The following is an 18,031-nucleotide window of genomic DNA, read 5'->3' as shown; positions in this document are numbered from 1 at the left end:
ATCATTTACCCTTGGGCTTGCTGATGGACTCCAGTCCAAAGATGCCGTTCGACGCCAGCGGATCACTGCTGCTGGCCTCCTCACCCCCGTCGCCAAAGAGGAACGCGTTGCGCTCCCGGCTCACGCTGTTGGCGATGCGCTTCTTGGACTGCGGCGTCGGTGACTTGCTGCCGGCGGCGGTGGCGGCAGATGGGGTCGACTCGTCGGGCTCCAGCATCCACGAAAAGGACGACTGTGCAATCGTGGACCGCGTGGGCACGGCGGGCAGCTGCGGCCTGACGGGCGCGGCGGCCGCAGGAGGCTGCGCCGGCGCTAGTTGATCAGAGGCCGCTGTTGGTTCTGATGGGGCATCTGCCGTCTCTGCCGCCGAGTCTTGTGGTTTCCCCGGCGAGTTCTTGTCGGGCACTGCCTCTTTTGTCTCTGGCTTCGGTGGTGCGGTCGGCGCTTTGCTCGCCGCGGGTGTTGTGGGCTTCGCAGGCTGTGCGGATTTCGTAGGCGTCTTCCTGTCTGCCAGATCCGGTTTCTCTGGGACACCTGGCGGCACTTCCGCTGCTGTCTTTGGAGGAGCAGCCTCTGTTGCTTGCGATTTTGCCCCAGTGCTCTTTTGGATAGCGGCATCTAGCTTTCTGGCATCGTCCTTGCCCTTCGTTTCCTGCTTGTCACCCTGCTTGACAGAATCTTCCGACTTTCGCGGCGCTTCCTCCTGGAACGAGGGCACGTCCATTGTCGAGTCTTCCAGATATATCTGCACAAACTGCACCTTGGCGGCCGCCACCTCAATCATCTGGAGGCTCTTGACCTTGTCGTTCAGGTTCGACGCTGACAGCGCCTTGAGGTCCGCCACCGTCTCGTTCAGAAACGTCGCCAGCTGCTTGCTACGCTTGTCCATGGCCGCCAGCGTCGCGGCTGCGTCGCCTCCTTGCGGTGGCCGTGGCGCGATTCTAGTGTCGTTTAGGTTCTGCATGTTGCGGCGCAGCTCGCCCACAGCATCGCGCACCGCCTGGTTGATGCCCAGCTTCTCGCCCCGCTCCAGAGCGGCACGGGCGCTCTTCGCTGCCCCTTGGAAGAACTGCTCGACGCCGACGCCGGGGAGCTGGGAGGTGCCGCTGCGAAGAGCGCGCTGCCGGATGCTTTCGAGGCCGCGGCGTGCCGCGGCTGTCGTCGGGCTGGTGGCTGAGGCGCCAGGTGTGGCTGGCGATCGATCTGTATACTTGGAAATAATGGAGGAGCCGCCGGGGAAGTCTGGGTGGCTGCGTAGATAGATGGCGTCCTCAACAAAGGTGTGCGGACCGTGCTTGGGATCCGGGGCGGGATATTTGAGGAGAAGTTGTAGGCAGACCGAGTAGTCGGCTTCCAGAACTGCGACCTGTCAGTGTCATGTGCTGATGGGTTTAGGGAGGACGTACGTTGCCAGCGAATGCGAAGAAGCATGGCGCAACTGATGAAATCAATAAGGTCCAGTGACGGGTCAACTGCAAAAAGGGTATCCCAGAGGACGAGGAACTGGTCAAAGGGAAATTCTCTGCTGAATAGCAGACGTATCCAACGGCTATAACGATTAGCCCAAGTGTATGGGAGACACGGAAAACCTACATGAGGAATATTTGCGGCAGAATTTCAACATTGGTGAGGTGGGCCGCCAAATCAGGATCAATCTTGTTGAGCAAGACTTGATGGACATGCTTGCTTCTTTCGACAATCGCCGAGCTGGTCTCCTGAAACGACTGAGTGCCCGGTGCCACATCCTTGACTTCGTAAAAGAACTGCGCCCGCTCCATGAGCTTGGAGAAGATTGCGTAGGCATCGTGCTCAATGTAGGCGGCATCAAGTGTCTCCAGCATGGTGGCATCGAGCAGGTCGTTTTCTACAAGCGATTCGCGATTCACAGCGTCTTGCTCCAGGACATGCACGATGGGTGCCAAAAGCTCATGCATGCCCTGGCGGTACCCGCCGCGGCCAGGGTTCAGCTTGCAGTAGATGAAGAGGACATCGAGAATGAGAAGCTGAATCCAATGTTGGTGGTAGTTGGCCTCGTCTGGCAGGCGCTTGACATCTTGCTCTATCTCAGCTCGTATCACCTCATCCTGGCGAAGCGTGTTCCACGGCGACTAAGAAAGACATGTTAGAGAGCACGTAAATGGGCATCGGAGGGCTTACTTCAGGATCGTCGTTGAGGGGATCTGAGCTAATTTCTGCAAGAGACTCGGGGTGGCGAATGAATTTGAGAAAGTGATCTCGCCGTTCTGTGTACGTTTCTCTGGTATGTCGCTGCGTCTGTATCCAGCTGTCGGCGCCAGTCTCTTGAAACAATAGAAAGGTCTGCATTCATCAGCGGAGCCCTGCATGAGGATGAGACACGGCTTACCTTCCAACACACAGAGCGGCAGCCGGATAGACACGGACTTGACGGACCGTTACTTTTGACTGCCCGCTGCAGGTCGGCGACCGACGTGCAGTGCTTGCGTGTCGCCTCCCATCGAACCCTGCCCCATGTCAGTCAGTCACTGTAGCGCGTGGACTCGCATCGGCACGTACTGCGTTTCCTCCATCGACCGCATCGTGGCTGATATATGCGCCGTCACTGCTTACAAGTGTGTGCTAAACACACTTTGAAGCCTCCAATTGGCAAGTCAATTTTGATGAAGGAGGCAAGATGGTAGTTGTTGGCGTTGGTGGCTAAGATCTCACCTGACGCCATCAAAATCCCAGCCCCGCGATGCACACGTTCTTGGTGGTGGGTCTGACCGCTGCGTTCTGCCTAGTAGCAACTTGGCTCTTTGCATTACACTACACATCCCTCCAGCGCCATCATGGTAACTCACTGAATTATCACATCAGTTGGAAGAGCACACTACTCAAAAATCTCATTGGTCGGGATCATTCCGTGCCCGCCGCCATGTCGGCCGACCTGTTTGCCGAGTTCAACCAGCCGGCCGCTAAGCAGACTCCGGCGGCGCAGTCACAACCATCTCAACCACCGTCGTACCAGAGCGCAGTAAACGCCCCGGTACAAAAAGATCCGTTCGATTTTGGGTATAGCGGACATTCATCGTCACAATTATCGCCTGCGCCTCAGCAATGGTCATCATTTCCGTCGCAGCCGGCGGCACCGACGCAGACGCAAAATGTCGCAGATGAGGACGATGGATGGGGTGACTTTGAGGTAGCAGACTCAGATGCTTCTCAACAGGTCTCAACAGGGCAGACGTCTCAGCAGAAGCCTGCTCAGACAATAGAATGGCCAAGTGCGGCGGCCGCTCAAGCGGCTGGCATGTCTCCAGTGTCGGATACACATGGTGGTAATGCATCCTCACAATTTTCTATACAGGAGCATCAACACCAATACATGGAGCCGCAACAGCAGCAACAGAAAAGACCGCAGCAACAGTCGTGGCATCAACAACGGCCATTTGCCATGGACATCTCATTTTCGAGCACCAGGCAAAGCACAGCTCAGGAATTGGATGATGCGAGATCAGAACCAAGATCCAAGCGAAAGAATCCGGTCGCGTCGCAAGCCGTTGATTCCGGTGTATTGTTTGATGCCGCCGACTTTGAGATGGAAGATGGCGAATTTGAGGGCGAGAGCGACGAAGAGTTTGGTGATTTCGAATCGGTCAAGACAGCAGCTCCTGCAAAGAAACCGGCAGCTGCGGCACTCTCTACAGCGGCTCAACCGCCGCCGCAGTCTTCCATGCCGTCGCTGGATCTACTGTCGCTGGATGACCCTACGCCGGTGCAGAAGAGTGAGCCTTCTAAGCAAAGTGCTTCAAGTGCCAGCAGCGGACTGCGATTTGGAATTTCAGAGCCAGCCAAACCACAAGCAAAAGGATCCGTGATGCAAGATATGGATTTCACAAAATTTGAGAAGCAGACAGTGCCAGCAAATGTGCGACCAAAGGCGCGACCAAAGACGCAACCAAAAGCACAGCCAAGCAGCAAAGCTTCAATACCAAAACAGTCAAACGCGTGGGCAGAGGTAAACGACGACGAGGAATGGGCCGCTTGGGATGATGCGCCGAATACAGGTGGCGACACCAGCACTGGCGCGACTGATGCGGCACCGGTTTCATCGTCATGGGATTGGGACTCTACTGATGCCGCAACTGGAAACACAGCTACGTCTTCAGATAGCACTCCGCCGCCTGTCAATGTACCGCCTCCATCCGTTCTCCTCTCACTCTTCCCCGAGCTATTAAGCACCGCAAGTGCACTCTTCAAATCGACCTCTGGACAAAGCGGCACCATCAAGGAGCAGATACTATCGAACCCCAAAGCGGTGCATTTTCTGCAAGGATACATTTTACTAGCGACGACGGCGGCGCGCATCATGGCCGGGCGCAAGCATCGGTGGCACCGCGACAAGATTCTGGCCAAGAGCATGTCCATTTCGGCGGCCGGCAGCAAGGGCATGAAGCTGGCGGGCGTTGACAAGACGCAGGCAGCGCGCGAGGATCGCGAAGCGGCTGACGTGGTGGCCGTGTGGAGGGAACACGTCGGGCGGCTGCGGTCAGCGGTCACGGTGGCCAACACGTCGGCCAAGGTAAACCTGAAAGTGCCTGAGCTGAGCGAGTCGCTGTCGGCACACACGGCCAAGCTGGTGGGCACAGCGCCAAAGCCGTGCGTGATTTGTGGGCTGAAGAGGGATGAGCGCGTCTCCAAGGTGGACTTTGAGGTGGAAGACAGCTTTGGCGAGTGGTGGGTAGAGCACTGGGGACACCGGGCGTGCAAGAATTTTTGGATAGAGCATGAGAAGAATATACGGCAGCGGTGATGTGGGATTTTGGTAGATGTAGATAATGTTCCAACAGGGCTGATTCGCCGCTAGAGGGCAACAAGATGATATCTGAGCATGTATACCTTGAAACGAATAGACCTACAACTTCAAATAAAATGCCCAGAGACGTCGTCTCATCGGTTTCGCATTCTGTAGTAGCTGCAGGCCGTCTTCACAGCCGACGTCGAGTGAAGCGGAGGGGGGGGGGGGGGGGGGGGGGAGTGCAAGAAGAGAGAGATTCCTGCATCTTTTCTTCTTTTGTGCCTTGAGCTGAGAAGCGTAGGTGCAACTCGAAATCGCCGGCGGCGCGAGGCGTGGCCACTCATGCATCGACGTCATGTCTTGGTCTAAAACGTTGTACGCCGGCATGTTGGTGAATAGCATGGCTCGCCACATTGTGTCGCGTTGCAGTCAATTAGCTCACGGCAACCCCCGCACCGTGGGCGGAACAAGAAGCTGGGCCGCAGGGCTGGGCTGGCCGAGCGAGTCACCATGACGCGGTGGAGGAACGCGGGGAGGGAGGGGAGCTGTCGTGAGGAGGTCAAGCACGAAGCCAAAAGTGAACTATATACAGGTAATCAGCGGAAATTGAATAATGTTTTTTTTAGCAAACATTGGATGGCGTTGTTATTTTCTTTTACTATTTTGTTCTTTCATCATTCTTTGTTGTGTTGTCTGCGAGTTGCTCGAGCGAGTGGGCGTTGGCATTGTTGTTGTCGTGGCAGTACTTGGGAGGAACATGCCAATGCCCCCCGTTTGCCGCTGCAGGAGACGTTGAGACGGGTACACGGCACGTACTAGCACGACAGCCTGCCAAAGACCCCGCCTGTTGAGGGGTCCTAGCCGCTGGGATGCTACTGGTTCGCAGCAGGTTTAGTGGGCTCTCAGTGGGCGTTGTGCAATTTTCAGCGGCCGTTTCCAGCTGTTGCAGGGGAGGGGAAGCAGCAGCCGTCCCTGCCCTTTCTCCTTCACGCCTCTCTCTCCTCTACTCCTACCTCGCCCAGCTCAACCTCCACCAACTTTTTTTTCGCCCTCCACCACTCCTGCTACGCTACGCCGACTTTCACCTTCACCTTCTTCCTCCCGCCTCTCCAACCCTCGCCTAACTCTCTCCTCCTCTTCCTCCAAACTTCCTCTCCCGAATCGTCCTCCTACCGCTTCCTCTCTCGACACCTCCAGCTCGTATTTGCCTCTACCTCAACCATCGCCTTTTTCTCTCCCCACCTCCCATCTCCCTCGACCCCGCCAACGTCGTCGCGCTCGTCCCACGTCGACCCTCACAAAACCACTTCTTCAACGGCCATTGACCTTTGTTGAGCTTCTCTCGCCACCTTTTCGGCTTTGCCATCTTCTCTTTGATACAGGATACTGATACTGGTACGTGGGTGATGTTTGCTTGCTGGCGCATGCACTGGTCGGCGCGGCGGGTAGCATGTCTCGGCCCCCAAGCCACACGTGCTCAACGTCGATGCCTCTTGGCCCTGCAGCCGTTGTCGCTTGCAAGTTCAATATTTTCCATGAGCTAACCGCACCTTTGCAGCATCCTGCTCCCCCGATTCCTTCACCCCGAGCTTTCGTTTACCTACGTCATCTCGCGCCCCATCCCAGCCACCATGTCTACTCAGGATATCATCTCCTCCAACGGCTCCAACGACCTCTTGGAGTCCATGGATCACCTCAAGATGGAGGACCGCCTCGGACCCGACGGTGAACCCGCCCCTAAGACGGACGAGGAGTACGCCCAGGCTCAGCTCACCCTCCGCGCCATTGTTTCCTCCAAGGAAGCTGGTGTCATTATCGGCAAGGCCGGCAAGAACGTCGCTGATCTTCGCGATGAGACCGGCGTCAAGGCCGGCGTCTCCAAGGTCGTCCAGGGCGTCCATGACCGCGTTCTAACTATTACTGGAGGCTGCGATGCCATTTCCCGCGCCTATGCCATCGTTGCCCGCGCGCTACTCGAAGGTGCTCCCGCCATGGGCATGGGCGGCATTGCCCAGGGCAATGGCACTCACCGTATGTGCTCTTGAATCCGCCTGCTCCTTTACTTGCCTGCTAATAGTCCCCAGCCATCAAGCTGCTCATCTCGCATAACCAGATGGGCACCGTCATTGGCCGCCAGGGCCTAAAGATCAAGCACATTCAAGATGTGTCTGGTGTCCGGATGGTAGCTCAAAAGGAAATGTTGCCTCAGTCCACCGAGCGGATCGTCGAGGTTCAAGGCACCCCAGAGGGCATCCAGCGCGCTCTCTGGGAGATTTGCAAGTGCCTTGTCGATGACTGGCAGCGCGGCACCGGCACCGTCTTGTACAACCCCGTTGTCCGCACCCAACCAGGCACCACTGGCAGCATCGGTGGCACCGGTAGCTTTGGTGCCACTGGCAACGGCCGTGCCGATTACAGCAGCCCCCGTGTCATGCGCACCGGCAACGGCTCCGACTTTAGCAACGGCGGTGGCCCTCGCCCCTTTTCCCGCCGCTCCGACTCGGACGCCGCCTCGCGTGGCCCTCCTACCCACGATGAGAATGGCGAAGAAATTCAAACGCAAAACATTTCCATTCCCGCAGACATGGTTGGGTGCATCATCGGCCGTGCCGGCAGCAAGATATCCGAGATTCGCAAGACGTCTGGTGCTCGCATTTCCATTGCCAAGGTATGTTTCAAGGCACAGATACAAGGAGGAATTCCAGCTAACTGTAACTGTGCAGGCTCCCCACGATGAAACTGGTGAACGCATGTTTACCATCATGGGCACCGCCAAGGCCAACGAATCTGCTCTCTTCCTCTTGTACGAAAACCTCGAAGCCGAAAAGATGCGCCGCAGCCAGCAGGACACCGAGTAGGCATGTTTGCGTGATTGCTACGCTGCTCTCTTATTCGCATTTTTATACCACTTATGCATGGGCTTTTTTCGAATGGCGTTTGGCAGCTTCTGCCCAAGATGCAGACTCTTGGCAGCAGAATCAGCTTCAACCACGGCGACAGCACTTTCATTACAGCAGTGAGCGAGCCGCGTTATCATTCTTTGCTTCGTTTGTTTATGCTTGCGATTGGGTTTCGAATTCAGCACTCCGCTTCAACTCCTCATGTCGATTCACACACTCTCCTTCTCACCTCTACAACACATTAAACATTATCCGACCTTATCGACGACTACCACTGTATAAACTTTAGCTATGCAGGCTCGCATGTCCTTGTTTTCTGGGAGCAGATCCGCTAGCTCCATGACTTATGCTGATACCAAGACGTCACCTGGGACACTCTACGACCCTACCTCGACCGGACGAGGTGCGCGCTGCGTACCCTCTGGAATCACCATATCTCTACTCTCTTCTGTCCTGACGCACGACTTGCTTTGCTTTGAAAAACAGAAAATTACCTATTTTGAGCCCGCTTGGGCTGGCGATTCATTGTTCATCTCTTGCTTATACCCCTTTGCCGCTTGCATGGCATTGTCTTTTCGATCGGGCATCGGGTCACGGGGTAATTACTTGTATTTAGCCTCTGGCCGAGATGAAATATATTGCTACTTGTCTTGTAAACTTCTTGCCCTGAAGCTAATGAATGCATTTTGGATTGAACGATTGCATTTCAGTCTGCAGATCGATAAACAGCGTAGCATCATGTACCTACCTGCCGGGCTACCTTAGCACTACTCGATATTACAGGCTGTGCCTGTGGCGCCACGGCATTCCCCATCGGCCCCACCACCCGCAGGGTCCATCGAATCTGGGCTGGAGCTAGCCATGAAGCCAACTTGTCCATTTGCGCGACGGTCGAATCCGAACTTGAACACTGCACAACTGTCCTGCGCCGTCGCTAATTCTCCCGCGGAGGCTCCTTCACTCTCCTTTCTCCCTAATTTCTTTCGGCTTTTCTTTATTTTCTTCTTTACTCTTTCGTTCCAACTCCCCCTGAATCGATCCGAATTGCGACTTCTACACGACGCGCGCTCACCTACCCACCGACCGAACGCCGACCGCTGGAAGAAAAAGAACCATGGCACGCACCAAGCAGGTACCCAACAAGCGACAGGCCTCGTCGGAGTTCTTCAACAAGGAGACAGCCGATTGGGAGTCTTCTTCTGGCCCCAAGTCAACATCCAATGGCGCTGTAGTAGTCGCGAAAGCTGCTGCGCCGACGACTCCTGCCACGAAAGCGGACGCGGGAATTATGCAGCTCGTCATTGCCGTCTCGGGCATCTATGCCTCCTTGTGCGTTTTCCCTCTCTGAAAAACAACGTACCTTTTATTTTATTTTCGTAGTTGCTAACTGGAAGTGGTTGGATAAGTCTGACGTGGGCATACCTCCAGGAAAAGCTCACGACAACGCGCCACGGCCCCGCGCAGGAAGTCTGGCACTTCCCCGTCTTCCTCAACACGATCCAGTCGCTGTTTGCCGCGCTCGTCGGCAGCGTATACCTGGTGCTCTCGACGCCCCGCGGCGCGGCCACGCCGCCCATCATCCCGTCGTCGCGGATCCTGGCGCCGCTGGCGCTAGTGGCCGTGACGTCGAGCCTGGCGTCGCCGTTTGGCTACGCGAGCCTGGCGCACATTGACTACATAACGTTTCTTCTCGCCAAGAGCTGCAAGCTGCTGCCCGTCATGTTCCTGCACATTACCGTCTTCCGCAAGCGCTACCCGCTGTACAAGTACCTGGTCGTGGCGGCGGTGACAGCGGGCGTGGCCGTGTTTACGCTGCATTCGGGGAGCAAGAAGAAGAGCAAGGCGAGCAGGCTGGGCGAGGACGCGAATGTGGCGTGGGGGATGCTGCTGCTGGGTATCAACCTGCTCTTTGACGGCTTGACGAATAGCACCCAGGACTACATCTTTACGTCGTTTCAGCCGTACACGGGCCCGCAGATGATGTGCGCGAACAACATGATGAGCTCGCTGGTTACGGGCGCGTATCTGCTGATTGGGCCGGCGGTGCTGGGCGCGACGGGCGCGGGCGAGTGGTTGGGACTGGGATCTGGCGATGCTGGCGAGTTGGGCGATGCGCTGGCGTTTATGGGTCGGTATCCGGCGGTGTGGAAGGACGTCCTCGGCTTTGCGGCGTGTGGTGCCGTTGGCCAAGTCTTCATCTGTAAGTCCTTTGCTCTGATCCTCGCTTCGTTCGCCCTTGACGGGGGATACTCGTGTCCTCGCGAGAGCGCTGGACACCGGGTGTGTGTGTCTAGGGCTGCAGCTTATCTTTTCGTGGCCGACGTTGAGCGCAGCGAGGGAAAAAAAACAAAAGAAACGAAATGCTAACGATACGGGTGTGGTAGTTTACACGTTGTCGACATTTTCGTCGGTGCTGCTGGTGACGGTGACGGTGACGAGAAAGATGGTGACGATGATGCTGTCGGTGCTGGCATTTGGCCATCGGTTGACGAGGATGCAGTGGCTCGGCGTGGGACTGGTGTTTGGGGGCATCGGTGTAGAGGCAGGCATTGCGAGGAGGGAGAAGATGGCCAAGGAGGCGGCGAAGAAGGCCAAGTCTGGCTGATGGAAACGAAGATGGAGCGGGCGAGAAGAAGGTGGGGTGCGGATTGTATATAGAGAGGGTTTACATGGCTGATTGCAACACGGATGGGCATTTGCGGCAAGTATAGCGCATACACCTTTCATGAAAAGTAATTATATACTCTCGGATTTGGATGCGTCACCATGTAACTATCCAGACGTACATGTTTGTAACAGCCACATGGCACAATCAAAGAATGTCGCTATCAATGCAGCGCTGTTTAAATTTTTGAAAGGGTTTTTATTTTCCTCAAGACATCACCCGTATGTAGTAAAAACCCCGTCCCGCCTGCCGTCATCATAACTTGACCAACTAACAACAGCAAAAAGACAAGAACTCTTTGTTGCACCGAGGCAATGCAATGCCATGCTCACGCAACACAAATGGTCCCAAAAATTCCAGTATTACCACGGCCAGATGAGAATAAACGACAGGAATGTAAATTTTTCAACATATATAAAAAGAAAGAGGATTCAACGATTGCGCTTTTCCTTTGCCTCCTGCAGGAAAAGATGGTGAAAAAAAAAAGAGATCGTTTGCTGATTGGGAAACCAGAATATGCAGAAAAAAAAAAAAAAAAAAAAAAAGAGGCAAACTCTGGTAAAGAAGCCATGGGCTCCGTGCTCCGGTGCCTGTATTCCACCAGAGGAACCGCAATATTGGGGGGGTATCGCAGAATTGTACAACTCCCACAGCATATAGGCTGCTAGACGATGAAAAATGTACGGATCTGCGCGCGCACACAACGCCGATGCATGCTAAGAAAAGCAAATAGTTCGTTGGTATTGGCCATAAAGGTCTTTGGATTAAAGAGTGAATGTGAAGGTAAAGTAAAACGGCAGCATGTCCGGTGACATGGCAGGATATGTGCCAGCAGTCCTGCTCTGCCGGATTGGTGGTAGGTGTGTATATAAAGTGGTGGTTTCAATGCCAAATCGTCAGGGTAATCTTCTCATAATAGGTCATCAATGGATCGAATAATGGGCGCCTCGCCTCGCGTCGGTGGGCTGCGCGGGTCGACCATAGGGTCTGGCCGGCCAAAGAAAAACGTCGCCTCGCGCGGGAATGTCGTGCCTCGTGGCGAAAAGAGCCCGGTTGGGACAGGCGCCGGGGCGGCTGGCGTGTTCATGTACTGCATGCCAGCGTATCCGGAGAATCCAGCGTGGTCGAGGAGCGGGTTCGTCATCGTCTCGGCGCGCGGAGACAGCAGCGCGGGCTCGTCGCAGGGTGTTGTCGGGAGGTCAAGAGTATGCGTGGTCGAGATGGCGCGCGGGTCGAGGACGCTCGGCATCTGGTCTTGATAGCTCCGCAGCGGAAGAGCGCGTAGGCCCACGCTAGACCGGGGCCGAGGAAGGGAAGGATGCAAGCTGTCCAACCACGATTGTGCGTTCCTGTTGGAGCTGGGTTCTTGACGGCTCATGCTCGACTTGGGTCGCGGCGGCACTTGTTCCAGCTGCAGAGGCGCTTGCACAGGTACGGGCGGCGGAGCCATTGTTGGCATTGGCGGAATGGGAGGCGACGGCGCAGCGATAGTCGGTATGGGTGGTAGCTCGGTATCCTTCGCGCAGTGGTCTTCCCTTGGGGCAAAGGGTTCGATATTCTTCCAAGAAAAGGTCAATGGCGCCGAGGCAGGACCTGGAGATATGCTTTGCAAGCCCGGGGAAGAGTTTCCTCGGGCGCGCTTACTGCCATCCTTGAGCATTTCTTCCCTGGACTTTTCCTCCTCACTGGGAAGCGGGGCAGACAAGGGCTCCTTGGGGGAGACGTCGATAGCATCGGCAGACAAGGTCAGGCGGTGCTTGTTGGGGCTGCGGCCTGTGCGAGGGCGGTAAGCTGCGGAGGCCGGGGTCGACTTTTTCTTGGAGATTTCTTTTTGGAAGTCCTGCAGCGAGTACATGAGCTTCATGTTGGGGCTGATCCAGCGGCTCTTGGCCTGGGCGGCGTAGTATGCGTCATTGACGCTCAGCTCGGGGTTAAGATATAAGCCATAGGCAATAATCAAGCTGGCGGAGCGGCTGGCGCCTTGCTGGCAGTGGATAAGGACCTTTTTGCCTTCTTTGGTATGGTTATGGATGGATTCGCAAAGTTGCATTAGATCGGGTGCAATGTCGGTGTTGTGGTCCCATGGGATGTGAACATATTCGGGAGTCTTGAGCGGGTTTGCCTTGGGTGTGGTTGGTGTCTCAATGCTGCTGTCGTCGGGTTGGAATTCGAAGGCCGTAGCGAAGCTGGCAGTAGTGACAGCAGTATCCGGAATTGGGCTGAAGTCAGGCTGCGCTTGTCTGTCAAGTTCTTCCACTTGCTTCCGCTTAAGCACTTGGAAGGGATTCTCGACCTCGCGAGCAACGTTGAACACGACGTCAAATTTGGAAGCCTCTTCAGCGGTTGGTTCCAGGTACAAATATACGTCGTCTCCGTAGATGGCAACGGGACCGTCGGGATATGTGGGCGACTTTTGGTCTTCATTGTTGATGCTCTCGTCATAAGGCTCAAAATCTTGGCGGCTAGCCATTTGCGCTTTAATGGGTGAATCCTCTTCGGTAATGGAAGCGTCGAATGATGAGCGCATGCCAGTCTTCATAGGACGCAAGACCTCGGACAGGCCAGATTCGTTGCGCTCAAGCATCCGTGACGAAGGCAGAGGTGGCAGCGTCGGTACTTGCGAAGTCTTGATCACGCTCAGCATGTGCGGTGTCGATGTCGTGTGCTTGAGTGCGCGGCGCTGAAGAATCGGGGGTATGGCAGGCGAAGGTGGTACTTCGAGAACTGGTCTCACGAAATCCTGGGTGTTTGTGCGCAGACTAAGCTGGCTGGGTTTGCGTCTCGGGGCCGGCAGCTGAGGCTTGATGAAGCAGGGCGAGGCAGGTTCAACGGTGGAAGCATCGGCCGTGGTAGTGACGGCTAGAGGAGGGAGAATGGAGAGACCCTTCATGTTGCGCGGTCGGCGCGGCGCGGGCGAGGTCATGGGACGACTGAGCGCAGGAGCATCACCAACCGGGAGCACAGATATGTTGTTCGTCACGGGAATGTTGCCAAACGTGGTACTCGGGTAGTTGTTGAGAGGAATGAGGTTGGTATTGACGGGTGAGTCCGGCGAGGAGGATGGCGATCGATCCGTCAGAGGTGAGGAATCGGTGGTTGACAAAGTTGTAGTAGGCGAAGAGTCGGTAGACTCTGACATTTGCGTCGATGTGCTGTCGCTATGTTTGTGGTTTGGGTCTTGGTGAATGGCGCCATCCTGACCCGATGCCGTCAGGATCGTCTTGGAGTCCATGCCGACGAGCTTGGGTTCGAGAACAGTCACCGTGTCACAGTCACCAATGGTATCGGCGTCGAGATCAAACACGGACATGAAAGTCGGTATTTGATCTTCGTATAGTCGACGGGCGGCAGCGGACGGCATGTTTTCGTACCAGCTGCCAGCACCGTGTTTCAAAAAAGAGGAAAGCCAAGCCTGTCGAGGAAACAGGTGTTGGGTGTACGGCGGTGATGCGAAAATTGTTGAAAAACAACGTGCTTTGCCCTAGTCGCAAAGGCGTTGATCGGAGGGATACAGTCCTGCTGGGTCCGAGAAAAGCGGTCGAAAGGGCGAAATTAGTTTGCAAGGAAAGATTTGGCGACGGGAAGAGTCGCGGTGTCGTCGAGACTTGGGCCGTGAGGCGCAAATAAAGGGCAGTCTCCCGGGTGCCTGGGTTGTAGAAGAAGACGATGCGACAAGAAGGATCGAGCTTGGAGCAGACGGCGGAGACTGGTGTGAAGAACAGAGTCTCGAAGTAGGGCTTGTCTCGTCGCAGAGACAGGCGCAGATAATCTCGGTCGGGGCTGTGTTGGCCAGGAACAAAGCCCAAGCCCTAGCGAAGCGTGTTTGAGGAGCCGCCGCGGGCGAGAAACGAAGCAAAGGCGCGTGGTCGAGGGAGATTGGATGTGGCAGATTCGAATCGCAACGGAATGAAGAGGTAGCGGCGATGTGAGACAGGCGAACCGGTCGGGCGGCTAGAGGAGCGTCGAGCGTGGCCGCAACTCCAGAGACACACCAAGGAGACAACGGGCGGGAATGGGCGCTGGCGAAACAGAGATGGGAGGAAAAGAGAAGCGGAAGAAGAATAAGAAGAAAAAGGCAAAGGTGGGAGAAGAAGACGCCAGAGTCAACGCATATTCCGGAAGGGGATGGTTCGAGGTTGAGAAGAGGAGATGACCCGTCCGGATGGTCGACAGTGGTGGACGCCTTTGTTGGTAGAATGGCAAAATATGAGGAGAGGAAGAAAAGAAGTGGGAGATGGAGTGGGAGTGTAAGTTGTGAGTGTGGGAGGAGTGGATGAGGAGGAGTGGAGGAGGGGGCGTGCAGACTCTACAGGCGTGTTTTGGCGGTGCAGACGGGCGCCACAGCAGACGAGGGCCCTGTAGCCAGGGGGGGGGGCCAGGGCAGTTTTAGCCTGCAGGTAGGTACCTAGTTACATGGAGGCGTGCTGCATGTGGGCGGCACACGGATGTACATACATGCTCGCTCTTCTGCCACTGGCTGGTGAAAAAGACGGCTGTATGGCTGGGATTCCCAAGCTGGATCATCATTCGTGCATTGTTACTTTGCGCTGCTGCGGATTGTTGCTGGGGTGGCGCTGGGGCGGTCCGTTACAGCAGCAAGCAAGCGCTGATGCAGGCTGCCGGGATGAGCATCCGTGAGCAGAACCGTAGGTAGCATCTGAAATCCAGCGCATCTTTTCTTCTTCCCTCGACTTGTCTGCCAAGTCGCCTACGATGCCACATCGACTGACATCGCCGCACCTCTTTTTCTGCTATCCTCAATTCACTGTGATGGGTGGACAAGTTACCTTCGCATCCCCCCCCCCCCCCGGGTACCGCTCGAGGACCAAAAATAGCGAGTGGGGCGGCCGCACTCCAGGTACCGTTCGGTCAAATTACAGTGCATTACTGGTGCAGCAGCCCAATAACACTACTTTGCACCTACCTTTTCGCCTTGCAGCTCAACAGGGGAGGGGGGAGGCAGGCTTGTGCTAAGAAAAGACCTGGCCTCGTCCCGGGGTCTCCCCCTGTCGCTGACTGGTCCGTCACAGGGCCCAGAGGCAGAGAGAGCAGCAGCCCGGATGCAAACGCACAGGACAAGACTATTGCAGTAAACACAAGCAGCGGGCAACAATAACAACAACTGGCTGCAACAAGCCGCCGAAAAGAGTGGTCGTCACTCACGGCAGCCAAAGTCAGGCGCGCCGCTCGCTCCCTCTAATGCGAAACCCTGGGAGTCCATTCCTGGACGCCAACCACCAGGACAGACAGGACGGCGACCCAGCCCAGCCCAGCCCTCTGGGAGAGAAAAAACATGCGGTTTGCTGCTAAATATAGATCCTCCCACACTTGCCTGACGCCCCTCCCCTCCTGCAAGCCACAGGCCCTCTGCCCCGCCCCAGCGCCTAGACTCTGGCCAATCACGCGCTCTCTTACTCCCCCAAGCAAGTACCTCTTCAATGTACCTTTTTGCGGGCGACTGACTGTCTGCCTGTTAGCACGTCGACAATGGAGAGCGAAAGGAAGAAAAAAGAATTATGAAAAAAAAAATTGAAAAAAAACCCCAGTTGTAAAAAAAAATCGTCTGTCGCCTTTTTACGATGTAGCTATCCCTGGACGCTCTATCATTGTGAGTGCTGCAACAGGCAGCGTTGGGCAAGCACATATATCTCTCCCGTATTTTTACCATTATTGTCCAGTTCACCCACTGATCCTCCCGGTAATCCCTCCTCTATTTACATATAACAGCAGGGGATCTCTCGTAAATTGAAACAGACATTTTTTTTTTACTGTTCCTCGCCACCATCGCTTGCTCGTATGTACCACCTGAGCGCGTGCTCATACAGAGTTGGCAGGGGTCCAGGTCCAGACAGACACTTCCAGTGCCACGCGCCCTCGTTGCCTCTCTGTCCCTTTCAGTCCCGCCCTTGTGCCGATTCCTTCGTTGATACTGGTAGTCATCTGACCGTGCCATTCCATCTTCAGTACTTACGCGCTGGCCCACGGAGCGGCCTTCTTGACGAGCCCGGAGCTTCGCTGCGACCCTGGCCTCGCTCATCGTAGCCCATCTCCGCAAGTAGCCAAAGTGAACTGGCCAATCGCGTTCTGTGTCCCTTTCTTACCCTCGGACTGTCGTCTCCGTATCGCCGGATCGGAAGATTGTCCCCGTTGCACGTCAATGCTTCCACCCTCGCACGGCAGGCTGACACCAACAATAACCGCGGCAACGGATCGCAATTGAACGTCTGCCAACCAAGATGAAACTCGAGCAACAACATGCTATCCGCCTCCGTTCCTCTTAGCCTTTCGATGCATCGCGCTGAGCCGTTTTGTGCGCGACCATGGGTACTCCCGCTCCCCGTCCGTGTTACTGTCCCGTAACCCTAACGGCAACACTCCACCACTCCGCGAAACACCTCCGTGTAAACCACTTGTTTGCCAGCGATGCATCGCGTTCTCAATAACTTAAAATCTTATAACCTAAACCCTATATGGCGCATAATGCTGAGCCTCATTACACGGCATGCTGATTCTGCACAATCTTGTTGGGAGCAAATGAACAGCTGGCCATTACATGAACCTTATTTGAGTGATGATCGTTCGACACTCGTTGGCAGTAGTATGCTTCTCCCGCTTCTGTCAATTCACTCGCGTCCTCGCCCAACGCACAGACTATCCCGACCTGCCCAGCGTAATTGGCACACAGCTCTCCGCTGAGTGAATAGCCCGCCAGTCTTCAGCGGCAATCTATATCACACTGCATACATCTGCAGTCCATTTCACACGGCCAGCTCTATGAAGCCAACCCATTGGCCCAGAACTACTCGCCCTTGAGGAATGCGCATTGGCACTTCCACCACTCACGCTGTTAATTACAACCCCATTCCCAGCTATAGCCGACTGCCCGCCAGCATGCCAATCACCGTTCTCCCTTTGCCGCCCAGCCTGTCTTGCCCTTTTCTTACCCCCACCTTGCAATCTCCATGGCATGATCCGAATTGGTGGTAGCCAAAAACAAGCCAAGAGTGTTAGAATAAAAAAAGGGGGCGGGGGGACGATGTGCATCGTTATAACAGCGTAGATATTGGTTTTGTACCCGGGATGTTTGAGCCAGACTGAACGCGTGTCAGGCTGAGGTCCATCTGAGACTGCGACGCCGCCGCCCGTCGCGCCGTACCGTGGGGGAGGGACAGCCACTGCCACCGTAAAGATGACAGCATTTAAATTTGCCCATGTCGATCTTGAGCAAAAGACCCTTGCTGGCCAAACAGAAAAGCCAAGAAGCGCGAGAGAGAGAAAGTGAGAAAGTACAAAAAGTACAATTGTGGTGGATGGGTGATCGTCGCCCAATCTAGCGCCGTCGTCCTTGGTCAGAACCCTGTCCTTCACCAAAACCCGAAACTCGACCGCGCATTCTGAAACTTGGACTGCCCCCGAAAGGTATCGCCGCCCCCCGGGTTCAGCACTGCAATTAAGAGAATAGCCCCCTGTTAGCGCCAGGCTACTCGGTTCCCCCTGGTCGCTTTTGCTTACTGATACCTTTGCAATCTGGTCACCTTTTTTGGCTCAGCCTTGGCTTTTGGCTAGTGCTCGGCGATGCTAACTGCTTTCGTGAAGATTTGGAACCGGGCAACCTTCCGCCGAGATGCGATGAACCAGTGGAAACCATCACGCCCGGTTTGGAGGCGCGAATTCGAGTTCGAACATTGGAGGCTGCTCCTCAGAGCT

General features: G+C 55.5%; 5 protein-coding genes across 5 annotated transcripts; 3 read left to right on the top strand and 2 right to left on the bottom strand.

The window, feature by feature from the left end:
• Position 1: 1 nt before the first annotated feature.
• Positions 2 to 2,558, bottom strand: LMH87_008537 (uncharacterized protein; the record flags this gene model as incomplete). The annotated part of the gene is made up of 6 exons (XM_056201724.1): positions 2 to 1,359; positions 1,407 to 1,549; positions 1,594 to 2,108; positions 2,158 to 2,319; positions 2,366 to 2,483; positions 2,536 to 2,558. 6 exons carry the CDS (start codon positions 2,556 to 2,558, stop codon positions 2 to 4), a joined length of 2,319 nt encoding a protein of 772 aa, XP_056056357.1.
• A 158-nt stretch (positions 2,559 to 2,716) lies between these two features.
• Positions 2,717 to 4,774, top strand: LMH87_008536 (uncharacterized protein; the record flags this gene model as incomplete). The annotated part of the gene is made up of 1 exon (XM_056201723.1): positions 2,717 to 4,774. One exon carries the CDS (start codon positions 2,717 to 2,719, stop codon positions 4,772 to 4,774), a length of 2,058 nt encoding a protein of 685 aa, XP_056056356.1.
• An 854-nt stretch (positions 4,775 to 5,628) lies between these two features.
• LMH87_008535 (uncharacterized protein) lies at positions 5,629 to 7,617 on the top strand (the record flags this gene model as incomplete). Its single annotated transcript, XM_056201722.1, has 6 exons — positions 5,629 to 5,648; positions 6,142 to 6,154; positions 6,318 to 6,353; positions 6,403 to 6,790; positions 6,844 to 7,427; positions 7,483 to 7,617. 6 exons carry the CDS (start codon positions 5,629 to 5,631, stop codon positions 7,615 to 7,617), a joined length of 1,176 nt encoding a protein of 391 aa, XP_056056355.1.
• A 1,156-nt stretch (positions 7,618 to 8,773) lies between these two features.
• On the top strand, positions 8,774 to 10,264 carry LMH87_008534 (uncharacterized protein; the record flags this gene model as incomplete). The annotated part of the gene is made up of 3 exons (XM_056201721.1): positions 8,774 to 8,988; positions 9,066 to 9,859; positions 10,044 to 10,264. 3 exons carry the CDS (start codon positions 8,774 to 8,776, stop codon positions 10,262 to 10,264), a joined length of 1,230 nt encoding a protein of 409 aa, XP_056056354.1.
• A 970-nt stretch (positions 10,265 to 11,234) lies between these two features.
• Positions 11,235 to 13,685, bottom strand: LMH87_008533 (uncharacterized protein; the record flags this gene model as incomplete). The annotated part of the gene is made up of 1 exon (XM_056201720.1): positions 11,235 to 13,685. One exon carries the CDS (start codon positions 13,683 to 13,685, stop codon positions 11,235 to 11,237), a length of 2,451 nt encoding a protein of 816 aa, XP_056056353.1.
• Positions 13,686 to 18,031: the final 4,346 nt, after the last annotated feature.

This window comes from Akanthomyces muscarius (assembly GCF_028009165.1).
Source record: "Akanthomyces muscarius strain Ve6 chromosome Unknown contig_18, whole genome shotgun sequence".
Lineage (NCBI taxonomy): Eukaryota > Fungi > Ascomycota > Sordariomycetes > Hypocreales > Cordycipitaceae > Akanthomyces > Akanthomyces muscarius.
This window is presented reverse-complemented; position numbering and strand designations above follow the sequence as displayed.